The 13,472-nt window shown below is 32.4% G+C and overlaps 2 protein-coding genes across 8 annotated transcripts; both read left to right on the plus strand.

Annotated features, from left to right (window-relative positions):
• Nucleotides 1-5,015: 5,015 nt before the first annotated feature.
• LOC108460092 (non-specific lipid transfer protein GPI-anchored 30) lies at nucleotides 5,016-5,693 on the plus strand. The gene is made up of 2 exons (XM_017759465.2): nucleotides 5,016-5,385; nucleotides 5,471-5,693. Exons 1-2 carry the CDS (start codon nucleotides 5,046-5,048, stop codon nucleotides 5,569-5,571), a joined length of 441 nt encoding a protein of 146 aa, XP_017614954.2. The 5' UTR covers nucleotides 5,016-5,045; the 3' UTR covers nucleotides 5,572-5,693.
• A 3,924-nt stretch (nucleotides 5,694-9,617) lies between these two features.
• LOC108458119 (uncharacterized) lies at nucleotides 9,618-12,605 on the plus strand. Of its 7 annotated transcripts, none has more exons than XR_008281752.1 (6): nucleotides 9,618-9,886; nucleotides 9,997-10,113; nucleotides 10,438-10,472; nucleotides 10,883-10,983; nucleotides 11,565-11,683; nucleotides 12,316-12,605. XR_008281752.1 is itself a non-coding variant. In XM_053027249.1 (6 exons), exons 1-5 carry the CDS (start codon nucleotides 9,705-9,707, stop codon nucleotides 11,675-11,677), a joined length of 522 nt encoding a protein of 173 aa, XP_052883209.1. In that variant the 5' UTR covers nucleotides 9,618-9,704; the 3' UTR covers nucleotides 11,678-11,683; nucleotides 12,316-12,605. The 7 variants fall into 7 exon arrangements, 5 of the variants coding, with proteins under 5 accessions (XP_052883209.1, XP_052883210.1, XP_052883212.1 ...); XR_008281753.1 differs by having other exon boundaries at nucleotides 12,339-12,605; XM_053027249.1 differs by having other exon boundaries at nucleotides 11,591-11,683.
• The last annotated feature ends 867 nt before the right edge of the window (nucleotides 12,606-13,472 follow it).

Here is a 13,472-nt window from a genome sequence, read left to right on the forward strand (position 1 = left end):
GATCTAGTTTTATGACATGTGTTATCATGATTTTAGCCAAATGTATTGGCTTATATTAAGTTATATGTATTTGGCCATGAGATGTGGCTCATATTCATTACGGTTTGTAACTCTAGCTATTCATGTTATGTCCAATGTTTATGATGTGATTATGTTTGGTTGCCATGCATGGTTGGTAATATGACATGTGTGTTGAATGTATGCTCTATGACCATTTAAAGTGATCATAGTTATGTAGTAATTGTATGTTATAAAAACAACATGACGATGGTTAAATATGAGTGCCTGAGAGGTAAGTTGGTAACTTAGCATAATGGTAAAAGTGGTCACCAAAATGACGTGTCTTATGAAGGTAAGATAATGAATCTAGACTTGGTATTTTATAAGTAGGTGCATTACATGTAAGAGGACATGTCAATGTTATGAATTTATCTTACTAAGAGGTGTTTAATCACTAAAATGATGCCATGATTTGTGATTTTGATGTGCATAAGGCTGTAAGGGATTATGGGTAACATGAAGGCTTGGAAAGTAGCCTAAGTGTCGGCCACATGGGCTGAGACATGGCCGTATGTCTCAACCGTGTGAGGGACACGGCCTGGAGACACGGGCGTGTGGCCCGGCCGTGTGGTTCGATTTGCATGCTGATATCATTAACAGAGAGTTACACGGCCTGAGAACACGGGTGTGTCAAAGACACACGGGCGTGTCCATATGTCCACATAGGCGTGTGACCCTGCTTCATGGGAAAATTTTCTGAGTTTTCCTAGAACTTCTCAAAGTTCTTGATTTAGTCCCGAATCAATCCCGATGTATGTTTTGGGCTTCGTAGACCCAAATAAGGGACAGCATGCATGTGTTTGAAAATTTTTGAATTAAAAGAAATTTTATGACCCGATTTTTTCATGTATGTGTATGTTTAAGTCTGGTAATGCCTCGTACCTTGTCTCGGTGTTGGACACAGGTAAGGGGTGTTACAACATAACTAAATTGTGGAATAAATTGTTGATTTTGAGCAATATGGACTAAATTGTAAAAAAATTAGAATTAAGGGGTCGAATTGGAAAAGAGGAAGCTAAATATAGTTTACAGTGAAATTAGTATAAAAATATAAAGTTATATGTGAAGGTTAAAAACTAGTCTCGGCTTAGGGCCTAAATTAAAGAATAAGCAAAACATAGTGTGAAAATTGAAATTTAATGTGACTTTGAGTTGTGCAATTTTAATATATTTTAATTGTTTTATTTTGTAGCTAACGTCGTACCGGAATCCTTGAGTAAAAAGGGGAAAGATAAAATCGACGCCGAATAGATTGGAATTCACAGTTTATGTTTCTATAATCCAAACTAAGTTATAAATTATTACATTTTGAACTGTTGCATATGGTAAGCATTTGAGGTGAGTATTTTTGTACTTTGAAATTGAATTGAATTCATAGTCGATTGAAATGGACTAATTTGGTATATTATGAATTTATTGAATATATGAAGATTGAATTGAATATATGTTTATATGTGATAATGTGCATATATGAGAATTGGACATTGGATATATTTGAAAGTGAAGTTGAACCCTATTAACTATTTCGAGCTAAGTCGAATATAGATGGCATGCCATTGGATAAGAAAAGTTCAGGGATTTCTTCGACCTTGAGTCGATGAGGCACTGAGTGCCAATTTGCTTCGGTTTAACCGATGAGACACTGGGTGTCAATTTATATAGCACCGGGCACAGTTATTACTTTGGATTTATCCAATGAGACGTTGGGTGCCAAACTAGTGTATTGGTTGGATCCATATATCCGTCCGAGTCTAAGTCGTGTTAATAAAGGAAAGTAAAATAATAATTAATGTGCTTGATATTGAAATGGAAAAGATGAGAAATGAAATATGGAATGATGAAATGAGATGTGAAACTTGAAATGAATTCAAATATTGATTAAAGAGATGAATCATGCCATTGCATGAGTTGATGTATTCAAAAGTTATATGAAATGCCATTGATATATATATATACCTGAACATGTGGAATTTAGTGGATGTAATAAAGAATGAGAAAATTTTATTATCGATTTGAAACATAAATGCATGACATTTCTTGTTACATTCTCACATTTTGATTACACATATTAAGTTAAATTGTTCGGATTATAGAAATACCATTGAGCTATACTTAGCGTGCGATTTTGTTTTCTGTGCTCAGGCTAGGTACTGTTTGACTTATCGCTGACTAAGCGTCAAATAACAAATCCTGAGCTCAAGTGTGGTGATATCTTATTTTGTAATGGCATGTACCTAGGAAGTCCTTGGTTGATAGTTGGTTTGTTAATGTGATGTTATTTTAGTTTCTAATGAAATGATGATCATATGTAAATATGGTAGTGAATGAGGCTATGTTGGTATAATAGCTTAGCTCAATATTTTGGTATATGTTAGTTTAAAGTTTAGTAGCTTAATAGCTAAATGTTAGTCTAATTATGGTGAAATTTGGCATGAAGGAAAGCTTGAATGGTTGATTGCTTTGCTAGTGTGTTTGATGATATAATTTGTGGTACTAACGAGGGACATTGGTTAGGCACTTAAAATAGGTTGTTTTAGCTCGTTTTAAGCATGCTTAATCGTGTTTTGAGTAGGTTAAATGATTGGTAATTGAGTTGCTTAGTTCTCAAGCAAGTAGGAAATGGTAAACTTGAGTTTTAAGGTACTTTTAGGTGCACACGACCGTGTGTCACACACGGGCGTGTAACCCAAGTCAGTGAGTTACATGAGCAAAGATACGGGCTGAGACATGATCATGTGTCTTAAGTCAGTGAGTTACATGGGCTAGGACACGGCCGTGTGTCCCAACTTCGAAAGTCACATAGGCTGGGGCATTCCACACTGCCGTGTGTTCCTTGTTTTAGGAATTTTCAAAAATGACCCTAAACTTTCAAAAATGTTCCAAATTAGTCCCTATTTGTTTTTAAACTACTTTTAGGGTCCCATAGACTCGAAATAGGGGCTGTAAGAGTAACATTTACGCTGAATTAGAATGGATTAACATATATAAATTAAGTGCATTCTACTAACATCATCGAAGATAAATAAAATAAATAGTCGGAGTATGGCCCAATACTCTAATGCAAATAATTGGAATAGTCTTGTATGTAACCAACTTCTAGCATTCAAGAAGGGATAAATAGTGATAAGAGTGTAGACAGTGGAAGACCAAGTTTAGCATTGCATAGCACGATTCGTCATTCAATTTTATAAGATTCTAGTATGAAAGTATTAGATTGTTGTGACCACCCCTATATATTATAATGTTAATGGTTAGTTTACATGCTGATTATGATTGATTATTTGTTTTGATTTGTTAGTAATGCCCGTGACCCTAATCCAACGATGGAGAGGGGTTAGGGTTGTTACAAACCCTTAGTATTTTAATTTATCCATTCTCAATTTTAAAAATAGATTATTTGAACTTAAAAATTGATACCTCCGTTAATCTAAAAAATTGGTATCTTTGATAGTCCAATAATTAGTGAAACCGTTTCAATTTAAAAAAAAAAAAAGAAGGCTTAATCGGCGAATTAATAGCTAAGCTATGCACTTTTTCCCCAAGTTTGTAATTAAACTTTTTTTAATCACAAATAGTACTTAAACTGTCCTTGCGTTGCCCATTTTACACCAAAATGTTATATTTGTTAAAAAAAATTCTAGTCAATAATAGACAATTACGTGATATAAACTTTAAAAAAAATTAATTCTTTTATTTTCTTTTACATTATTTCTCGCTCTTTATTTTTTCTATTTTTTCTTTCTGCTTTTATAATATTTGGCAATGCCAACAATACTTGAAATTCTCCCTCTTGAGGTTGAGACATTGGTGATTAATTTTTTTCAAACTTTATCGTCTGCTTCTCAATATAACAGGATCAAAAATGTTATTTACATCGATCAAAATCAATGTTTTTAAAACCGGATTGGATTGACTGATCAGATTGACTGGACCAATAATTGGTTGAGGTATTAGTCTGGAGATAGGAGTTGAACCTATTGATCCATGAACAGATACAAACCAGTTGAATCAAGCTAAAAAATCATTGAATCAGTCAGTTCGACCGGTTTTCTCTATTTCAAATATTTTTATTTTTATTAATTTTTTAATAATTTATTTGATTCAACTAATTGAATTGATCAAATCAGAAACTAGTGGTCAGATTAATTCGACCATCCATATAATTCTGAAAACCTTAATCAAAACAATGAAGTAAAAAATGCGAACTCATACCTACATACATTCATAAATACATGCATACATAAAGAAAAATAATATTTTTTGTCTTTCTTTTGCGACATGATAATTTTTAATTAATTTTTTATAGACTTAATAATTTAACTAACGGTTGAACTAACAGAGATATTAATTTGAGAAAAAATTAGTTTATATACCACTTATGACAAAAAATATGTTTAAACACCAAAATGAAAAAATATATAATTTAAGTATCAAATTATAAATTATATATTACGAATAAGATACGCAAATTTAAGATTTTTATAAAATGCTAAACTAATCAAAGAAGTTTTATAAGAAATTCATGATAAAATTATAATAAAATAAAGATATTATAAATCCATAAAATGCTAAAACGAATATTTTTGTTTTAAATATATTTTTAATTTCATTATTAACAAGACTTGGCAATGGCACGGTAAACATGTACTATTGGCCCGCTTAGGCGAACCAAGCACGCATCTGGGTTCTTCTTATGCCCTGCGTCAGGTGATGCCCAGTTAGGCTTCATTGCTTACATACAAGGTCTAATTACCATAAATGGTCGCTTTTTAGTGGTTTAAAGTTAGCTGTACCTATCCAACGGCCACTGCCGCCCTCCTTCAACTTCAAATGTCGCACTTGGTCTGATAACTGAAAGTCCCAAGGTAAGAGTCAACTAATAGCACGGCAGAAGTTAGATCACCAACTCCAAAACTTGAGTGTTGTATAAATGTCTGCTAGTGTTGGGAAATTAAAGGCAGACCAGATCAGCTGGATTTTGAGAGATGAAGCAGTTTAGGGCGTACGTTGTAACTATACTAGTGATTGTGGCAAATTTGATGGTGGTGGGATGGGGTCAGAGTCAGAGGCAGAGGCAGAGCTCCTCCTCATGCCTAAACCAGATTGCTCCCTGCCTGAATTATCTTAATGGAAATGATGCAGATGTGCCAGATAGCTGCTGCGATCCTCTGAAATCTGTGATTAAATCCCAACCAGAATGCTTGTGTGGTATGATAAGCAACAAGGGTAGCAGACAAACTGAGCAGGTAGGCATAAATGTGACACAAGCTCAAGAGTTGCCTGGACGCTGCGGCCAGCATGTCAATCCACTTGTTTGTCTTCCAGGTTTTTTTTTTTTTCACGTTTTTTATCATTAATTTTTTTTTTTAAAATCAGTGGGATGTTTAACTATAGTTTTTCTCTCTTTCAGGTTCACCAAATTCAGCTGAAAATTCTGCCTTCCTCTTGTTCCCATCACATAGCATCATAATATGCATGGCTGTTCAGATATTGTTCTTGGCCAAGATATGAGCGGTGAGTGGGTGCATTTGATTATTGAACGTGAGCAATTACTTTTTTGTATTTCTTTTTGAGCCCGCATTTGAATCCAATATAAATATAATTCCTCAGCAATGCTTTCAGATTTTTATAAACATGGTTCAGATTCTTTGGAGATTGGTTTACTATAACTGTGTTTTTGTGGAACATATGACTGAATTTCACTTTCTTTGGCTGCTGGTGGCCATGAAATCACGCGCAGTAATAATATTGAAGCTTTTTAAAATTTCTTCCACTGGAAAAAACAGAGCTTATTGTCAACAATTGTAGAATAAAAAAGAAGTCAAAATGTTAAACTAAACATGACGAGTCTCAGGCTTTGTTTAGGGCGGCGGTGCGGTGCGGTGTGTTTAGCTTACTTTTTATCTCACGTTACAGTATCTAATCTCACCGCCACCGCTATTTTTACACTAACCGCAGGTAAACGCACCGCCCATCCAAACTCACACTTAGTGTCGAGGTCCTAACTTAGAATTGTTTGTCAATTTTCTCTCTCTTTGTTTCATCTCTCATCCCAAAAAAAAAAATCAATAATTAAAACCCTACACACTAATGACTGTCGAGGTATTCCCAAAAAAATATATATATTTTAGTAAATAATTTTTAAGAAAAATGATTTGGGAAATCATACAAGTTTTCTTTATTTTAATGAAAAAAATCTTATTGCTTTATTATTAATAATTAAATTAATATTATTTATTCTCGATAAGTTAAAATTCAACTTTCATTCAATTATTAGTTTATTTTAAAAAAAAATCAATTCAATAATACAATAAATAATAAAGTGTATTCTCAACTTTTCAAACACAGTGTTTATATATATATATAAACTAGTTTCTAATGTCACATGTGTTGCATGTGATGTTATACATCTAATATTTAATCAAATTATTTTAATATTAAGCTTTTAATGGAATAACTAATGTAAAATAATATTTTTATTTGAATTACAGAATATAATTAAAATATATTAAGTTATCAATTCAAATATTATAATAGAAAATTTTTAAATTATAATTTAAGCATTTTAAGCATTTTAACATATTCAACATATAATATAGTAAAAAGTAACATCATTCAAAATTATAACTAATTTATATAATTAATTTTAATATTAATTAAGTGATAATTAAGATGTTTAGAATTCTATTTAAGTAATAACTACATTTTACATCAATAAAATTAGCACAACTTTTTACCTCCAAATTTTTAACTAATAATTGTAATTGTAATTATAATTATAATTATAATTATTTATTATAACCATAATTATCAGAATTTTTTAATATTTTATGCTTAGAGTTCTATTCAAATAACAACTCTATTTTAAAGTTAGCACAATTTTTAATTAATAATTGTAAATTAAATTATAATTATTTTAAATATGTAATTATCATAACTTTTATTTTACTTCAACTTTTTATTTTGAAATATGAATTCGTAATATAATGGAAAATAAAGAGTATTCTTGTAAGTTCAAAAGTTTTTCCAAACTTAGTGCTTTTATATATATTCACTATAAATTATATCTATAGTTGTAGTACATATATAGATAGATAAATATATATGTGTAGAAAAATGGGTAAGCTACATTGCAAATCATCTAACCATATTTGAGTTTCTTTTTTTGTCACATAACTATAAAAAGTTACAAAATGGTCACTTCAATAATGTATTTGTTTTTTTTTTTTTTGTCAACAAGTTAACTAAGTAACAGAAAATGTCATGATAGTTATAAAAATTGACATAATAACAAATTCAGTCTTCACGTTCATACATTTGTGTCAATTTGATCTTAATTTTTAAAAGTTTAGTTCTCAAAGTTTACACAATATGTAATTTGATCCTAATTCTAGAAAATTATACAAAATATACTCGGAGTAAACTCTAAAATGACATATTACAAAACCTTCCCATGAATCATAACAAGAAAAATGTTAAAACTTTTGTAAGATCCAAACAGAAAACACCTTAACAATTGGTATCTAACATAACATGGGTGTTATATACCAATAATCACCAACAGGAAACCCGAATGAGATCCGGGTAGCCTGCCTGCAACTCGGCTAAGCCCTACCAGATAGATATGTATGAGGCGTACAATGAAAGAATAGCCAGTGGAGCTTGCGATATCAACTCACATGAGCCGAGGGGAGTTTGTGATTCAAGCTCGCATATACCAAGGAATTCGCATGTAGAGGGCCACAAGGTCTAATAGGCAATCCAAAACGGTACACGTGTTGAACATGTTCAAGGCCTGCTCAAAATGTCAATCCAATGAATAAAAGTGTCAAGTCCATAAATAATGGAGTTAAATTATGAACAGTGATAATATGTATAAATATACAAATATTTTCTTTAATAAGACAGAGAAAATTACTCAACAATTGGAAAAGAACAAAATATTATAAAATTATCAATAGAATTTTACTAATTCAAACGCCATTCAAGCTTAACAATTTTGATCCAAATAGAATTTTGTTTGTAGCTTAAGACCACCATCTTTCTCTTAACACTCAATTTTCGTAAAATAATTTCAAAAACCAATCCATCAAACTATTCATGTAATTTGCCTTTTACTAATTTAACATCAGTTTTAAAGATAAATTGTATCATGCCATAGCTTACACATTTTTAGAAGCAAAAATTTGAACTTAATGATTTAAAATCCTTCATAGATATTGTTAAAACAAACAAATGTAAAAAGAAACCTTAAAATCAAGTGAGAACGAAAGAAGAAGAAAAAGACACCACAACAAAAACACAAAAGTCAACCTTTGTTAAGGTTAGCCAATGCCTTTTTTTTTTGAAGTTCCCAATGGTGAAAATGAAGCATGGGGGTGTAGTAATATACTTAAATTTCAAGCCAATTTGATTATCGAATTTGGAGATTGGGCAAAGAGAATTCAAGACTTTGAGCGTAGCTCTAAAGGAATCAGGGCCAATTTTGATAAAAACACTAGTCAGATTTGGAAAGAAGAAGAAAAACGAGTTTAGGGATGTGTTTTAGACTTAAGCCACTGCTAGTGACCGATGGTCAGTAACCTGCGAGTGATAGTTTTATCAAATATTGGATTTTGGGTTTTGATGAAGAACATGAATAACAATGGAAAGGAAGAAGAGAAGAGTAAGGGGAGAGAAGAAAAAAAATGGAGAGGAAATAGAAAATAACAATTTTTTTTAGAATTATAAGTTTTGAAATTTAAAATTATTTCTTTTAATCTTTTATAATATTTGTAATTTTAGAATTAGATTAAATTAAACAATGTATAAATATTAATAATTTTTTTTAGAATTAAGATAAAATTAACACAAATGTGCAAATGTTGATGGTCAAACTTGTTATTATGATAGTTTTATAATTATCACTTTTATCTATGTTACCCTTAATAACCGATGACTAAAATAGATAGCATTCTATAATTTAGATAATAAAAAAGAGTTTATCTTTAAAAGAAAGTAAAACTACGTTTAATGGCATTAAACTATTAGTAAGTTTATGTTTTGGTGACTCAATTTTAAAAAGTTATAAAATGATTATTAAACTATTCGAAAGTTTTCATTTAGCTCACTAAACTATTAAAATTGTTATTGTATGATCTTCTTTGTTCGCACCGCCTATACCAATAGAAAGCTCTCATCATCTCTCTTCCACAATTCAATTTCTTTTTAAGAAACAACTTTGAATGTTATGAATTTGTAAACCAAAATCCAAACAACTTTCTTCTATGATCTCTAACACTTATCGTCAAATTGACTTAGATCGACTATATGTTTTTCTACTTGCCAATGGGTACTATCCACTATACTGATCGTTGAATCAATGCTTGGAGCTTGCTAACTGAACTTTATTTAAAAGGAAAAACTTAACAGCCCAGTGACTTAAATGAAAACTTTCAATAGTTCAATGATCATTTTGTAATTTTTTGAAGTTGAGTGATCAAAATGTAAACTTTCTAATAGTTTAGTAACCTTGGATGTAGTTTACCCAAAAAAGCGAAACGCAGTCGTCGCTGTTATATGGGTGGGCTGGGGTTTGGGTAAAAAGTGGCGACTTGAGACAGCGGACGGAACAGCAGAAGAACATCGATAGATAGAAGAAGGAGATGGCGGTGAGAGGTAGAGCAGTAGAAACGCTGCCAAAGCTGATGAGGAGCCTGAGGAAGGACTCGGCTTCTTCAACAGTGACTCGAACTCCAGCCTTGCCCTCCCTTAGACGCGCTTTCTCTCTCTACGATCAGATCAATCTCATCGACAATGTTCCCGATGACCAGCTTCGTTTCCAACGGTTTTTCCTCTTTTCTCCTTCACTTATGTAAAACAGAAATTTCAACTCCTTTTCTTCAACACTCGCCTTAATTTTCATCTGGGTTTTTTTTTTCTTAATTGATTTGGCAGATATACGGAAACAGGATTCACTGTGAACGGTATCAACTATGAAGGCAGCTTGCTTTGTGTGGGAAATTTGGTCACTTCTTGGGGCTCCCGTAAATTTTCTGAAATTACTCCCCAAAGGTATTTGCTTCATTTCAATTCTTTTCTGGTATGCTTTCTTAATTAGTCTAAAATTAACTATGTCTGTTATATTATCTCCATTGGTGGAATTAGTTCTCTTCACTTTACCTATTTACATAATTTATCCTACCATGGAATTCTTGAAAAGCTTCACCGTTTAGTTTATGTTTCCTAATCTCTTGGGTTAGTGCCGTCTCTTCATTATGCTTAAGTTTCAGGTGGCTTGATTGACTAATATTTGTCCCCCCACTATATAAAAATGAAAATTTCCAACTTTTGGTCTCTTCCCCATCTCATATTTCGTCTTTATTGTACTTTTTGCAGCTTATCCATCTTTCAAATTATACGACCTATTCCAGGTGAGACCTCAAATAATATATATATATGTGTGTGAAGAACAAATTCAATACCTGATAAAAGTGTATCGATGATGCATCCCCATTGACCAATCATCTTGTGGACCTAATTCTAGTTTTATTCACTTGGGAATTAAAATAGAACTTTTAATGCAGGGATGCACGCTCATGGCCCTTAGCCTTGGGAGCGGGGAATAATAATGGGTATTTCATTGCATGATCAGCATTATTTTGCTTGTGTTTAGCATTTCTGTAGTGTCACCTCCTGTTGTACCTGGAGAACCTAAGGAAGCTGAGAATAATTTCCGAATGCAGTTAGACTATAGAATTAAGCTTGATTTTACATGCACTTCTGTTTTTTCTTTTCTTCTAGTTTTGATTCTCATGAAGCATTTCTCTCTTGTTTATTTTAGAAATTTTGATTCTTGGCTGTGGAAGGTACATTGAACCTGTAGATCCGGAACTCAGACGCTTCATCCGATCTACTGGCATGAAATTGGAAGCCTTAGACTCGGTATTGTCATTTTCATTGGAGTATTTTAGTTGATACCTAAATTTGACAACTTAGTTTTGAAATTTTGTGTTTGTAATTGCTTGAATATCACTAATTTTCCAAATGGCAGAAATGGACCTTCCATCCCCAGCTTGTCAATCTATTTCTATCCCTTGCATGATTGAGGTTGAAGGCTTCTCATTTATGTGTTTTTCTGAAAATCCTAATTAAATTACTACCCTAAATTTTGGAGCATCAAATTTAGGCTTTCTCATGTGAAAGAAGACTAAAAGGCTATTCTCTATTTCTCTTTTGTCCAAGCTTTAGAGACAGGTTGAGCACCAGTTTGTCAATCATATCTCCGTGTCAATGTGCCTGATTAAAGAGCTCTTTTGCATTAATCTGTTAGAAACCCACGTACATATTTATCCTTGTGTTTTGTGTTTGATTTCTCTTCCAAAAACTTCTGTCTATATTTTGTCTTGATTAATGCATGTGCGGAAATGCTGGTTATTATTGATGGAAGTGATTTAATACTTGTTTATAGTCAATGCTTGAAACTATAAGCACCAATAGGAACTGACTTTGATCACAACCTTCAGGCTCAGAATTTGTTCTCCTGTTGCAGAGAAATGCTGCATCTACTTACAACATACTGAATGAGGAAGGTAGAATTGTGGCTGCTGCACTGCTCCCGTATGGAGTTTCTTCATGAACCTTGGTACTCCCAATTTTTACGACTTAGGTTTTTTGACTTTGTAGATGAGAAATTATCTGATGTTTGTGCATATCTTGATACCGCCGTGGGAAAAATAAGCAGTTACTGTTCCATGATTGACTTTGATGTCAGCTTCTATTTTGTGCTTGGGTTTTTCTCTGTTTTTCACCCAAATTTCAGGGAAGGTAGAGACCCTGAACCTCTTCATAATGAGCTTTGAATAAAATTTAATTTGCTTACGGTTCGTGACAATCTAAAGTTGTAGGCATTTTTGAATTTGTTGTAGCTGTAGCTAAGCTAAGCTGATATGAGTAAAAGCATTGCAGTGCAAGTTCTTGATTCAAACTTGATCATATGCACCCTTGTGTCGGAAGGACTTTTTTTTTTTTTTTTCCCTTTCATTGTGGTAAAATATATTGTTCTTATTATTTATGGGTTCCCTCATGAAACATACTAATTGGTTTCCTTGTGTTGTTTGTATCTTGTTAAAGGCATTATATATATATATGGAGGGTAAGCTGGGGTTGAAGAATGTGTGTGTGTGTGTGTGTGTGTGTGTGTGTGTGTGTAGTGCTACTATACGAACTGTCTGTTATTGTAATTGTCAACTTTCTTTTGTCATGGAAATATGGAAGAAAACCAAATGTTGGCTTGGTAGGCTGAGCAAAGGAAAATGAATACAAGGGAGGAATCAAAAGCAAAAGCAAAAGCAAAATCATGAACTTGGACCGGACATTTATCATACTGACAATAGCGAAAAGGTGTTGGCATAAACTGATATACTTAAACCCCAAAAGGATTATGCAAATCCTACTTTTGAATTTACTCTTAACATGGCTTGTATTTTGCAAGAGTTGATATGGTTCTTCAAAGAAGATACGATTATAATTCATTACGAAATCAAATAATCAGAATAATTAAAATTTATATTGACTATTAGGTACTTGTTTAGGGATATAAGGGGACTTGTCAAAAGTTGTATTGAATAATATTAATAGTTTGATACTATAGCTTTTGTTTCTTAATACAAGCAGATTATGAGGCTGTCATTGTAATTATTAAGTGTTCACTAACTCTAGATTTTCATTCGTTAAAATAAACATCTAAAATCAAACTAAAAACAATCAAATTTAAAAATTAGCACTCTAGTCTACTAAAGGCTTAATTGAATGGTAAGCCCTCAAACTGTGATCAAGTACTAAATTTTAATTCTATAACCATTATGACCCCAACTATTTTCTACTGTTATAAAAAACACCCTTTGAATTAGGCAAGAGTTGGCACATGACATTTTTATTTATATAAAAATTTTAAATTAAAAATTAAATATTAAATAAAAATTAAATTAAATTATTATATTTCTTTCTCTCTTCCCCTTCCATCTTTATCTTCTTCCTTTTCAATTCCTTCGTTTTCATCTTCTCGCTCCCTCTTTCATCTTCACCTCTCCTCTCCTCCCTCCCCTTTATTCCACCTCCATTATGCCGCCATTATCACCACCACATCTTCTGCTATAGCTTCCGCCACCATCCACAATCTTTCAAAAATACAATCTTTTCAAATCAAAGGGCAACAAAAGCAAAAGAATTCATTCAATTCCTCGTGCACCTTACCACCACCTCCACCATCATTGTTTATATCAAAATTGAAGAAAAATACTCAATCTTCACCGATGACACCCCCGCCTAAACAGCCAACACCCCTACTCAACTTAAGTCAAGAAGACGAACTACGACTAGGGGTGTTCAAACGGTTAACCGAACCGAACTAATATTAATTGAATTAACCGAAC

The sequence above is a fragment of the Gossypium arboreum genome, chromosome 4 (genome assembly GCF_025698485.1).
Source record: "Gossypium arboreum isolate Shixiya-1 chromosome 4, ASM2569848v2, whole genome shotgun sequence".
Taxonomy (NCBI): Eukaryota; Viridiplantae; Streptophyta; class Magnoliopsida; order Malvales; family Malvaceae; genus Gossypium; species Gossypium arboreum.

Bases quoted from the DNA above. Each gene is read 5' to 3' on its own strand.
- LOC108458119 (XM_053027249.1), top strand. From the start codon at position 9,705: ATGGCGGTGAGAGGTAGAGCAGTAGAAACGCTGCCAAAGCTGATGAGG. The intron at 10,114-10,437 runs GTATTTGCTTCA...TACTTTTTGCAG, and splicing joins TCTGAAATTACTCCCCAAAG to CTTATCCATCTTTCAAATTA. The intron at 10,984-11,590 runs GTATTGTCATTT...CTCCTGTTGCAG, and splicing joins AATTGGAAGCCTTAGACTCG to AGAAATGCTGCATCTACTTA.
- LOC108460092 (XM_017759465.2), top strand. From the start codon at position 5,046: ATGAAGCAGTTTAGGGCGTACGTTGTAACTATACTAGTGATTGTGGCA. The intron at 5,386-5,470 runs GTTTTTTTTTTT...TCTCTCTTTCAG, and splicing joins TCCACTTGTTTGTCTTCCAG to GTTCACCAAATTCAGCTGAA.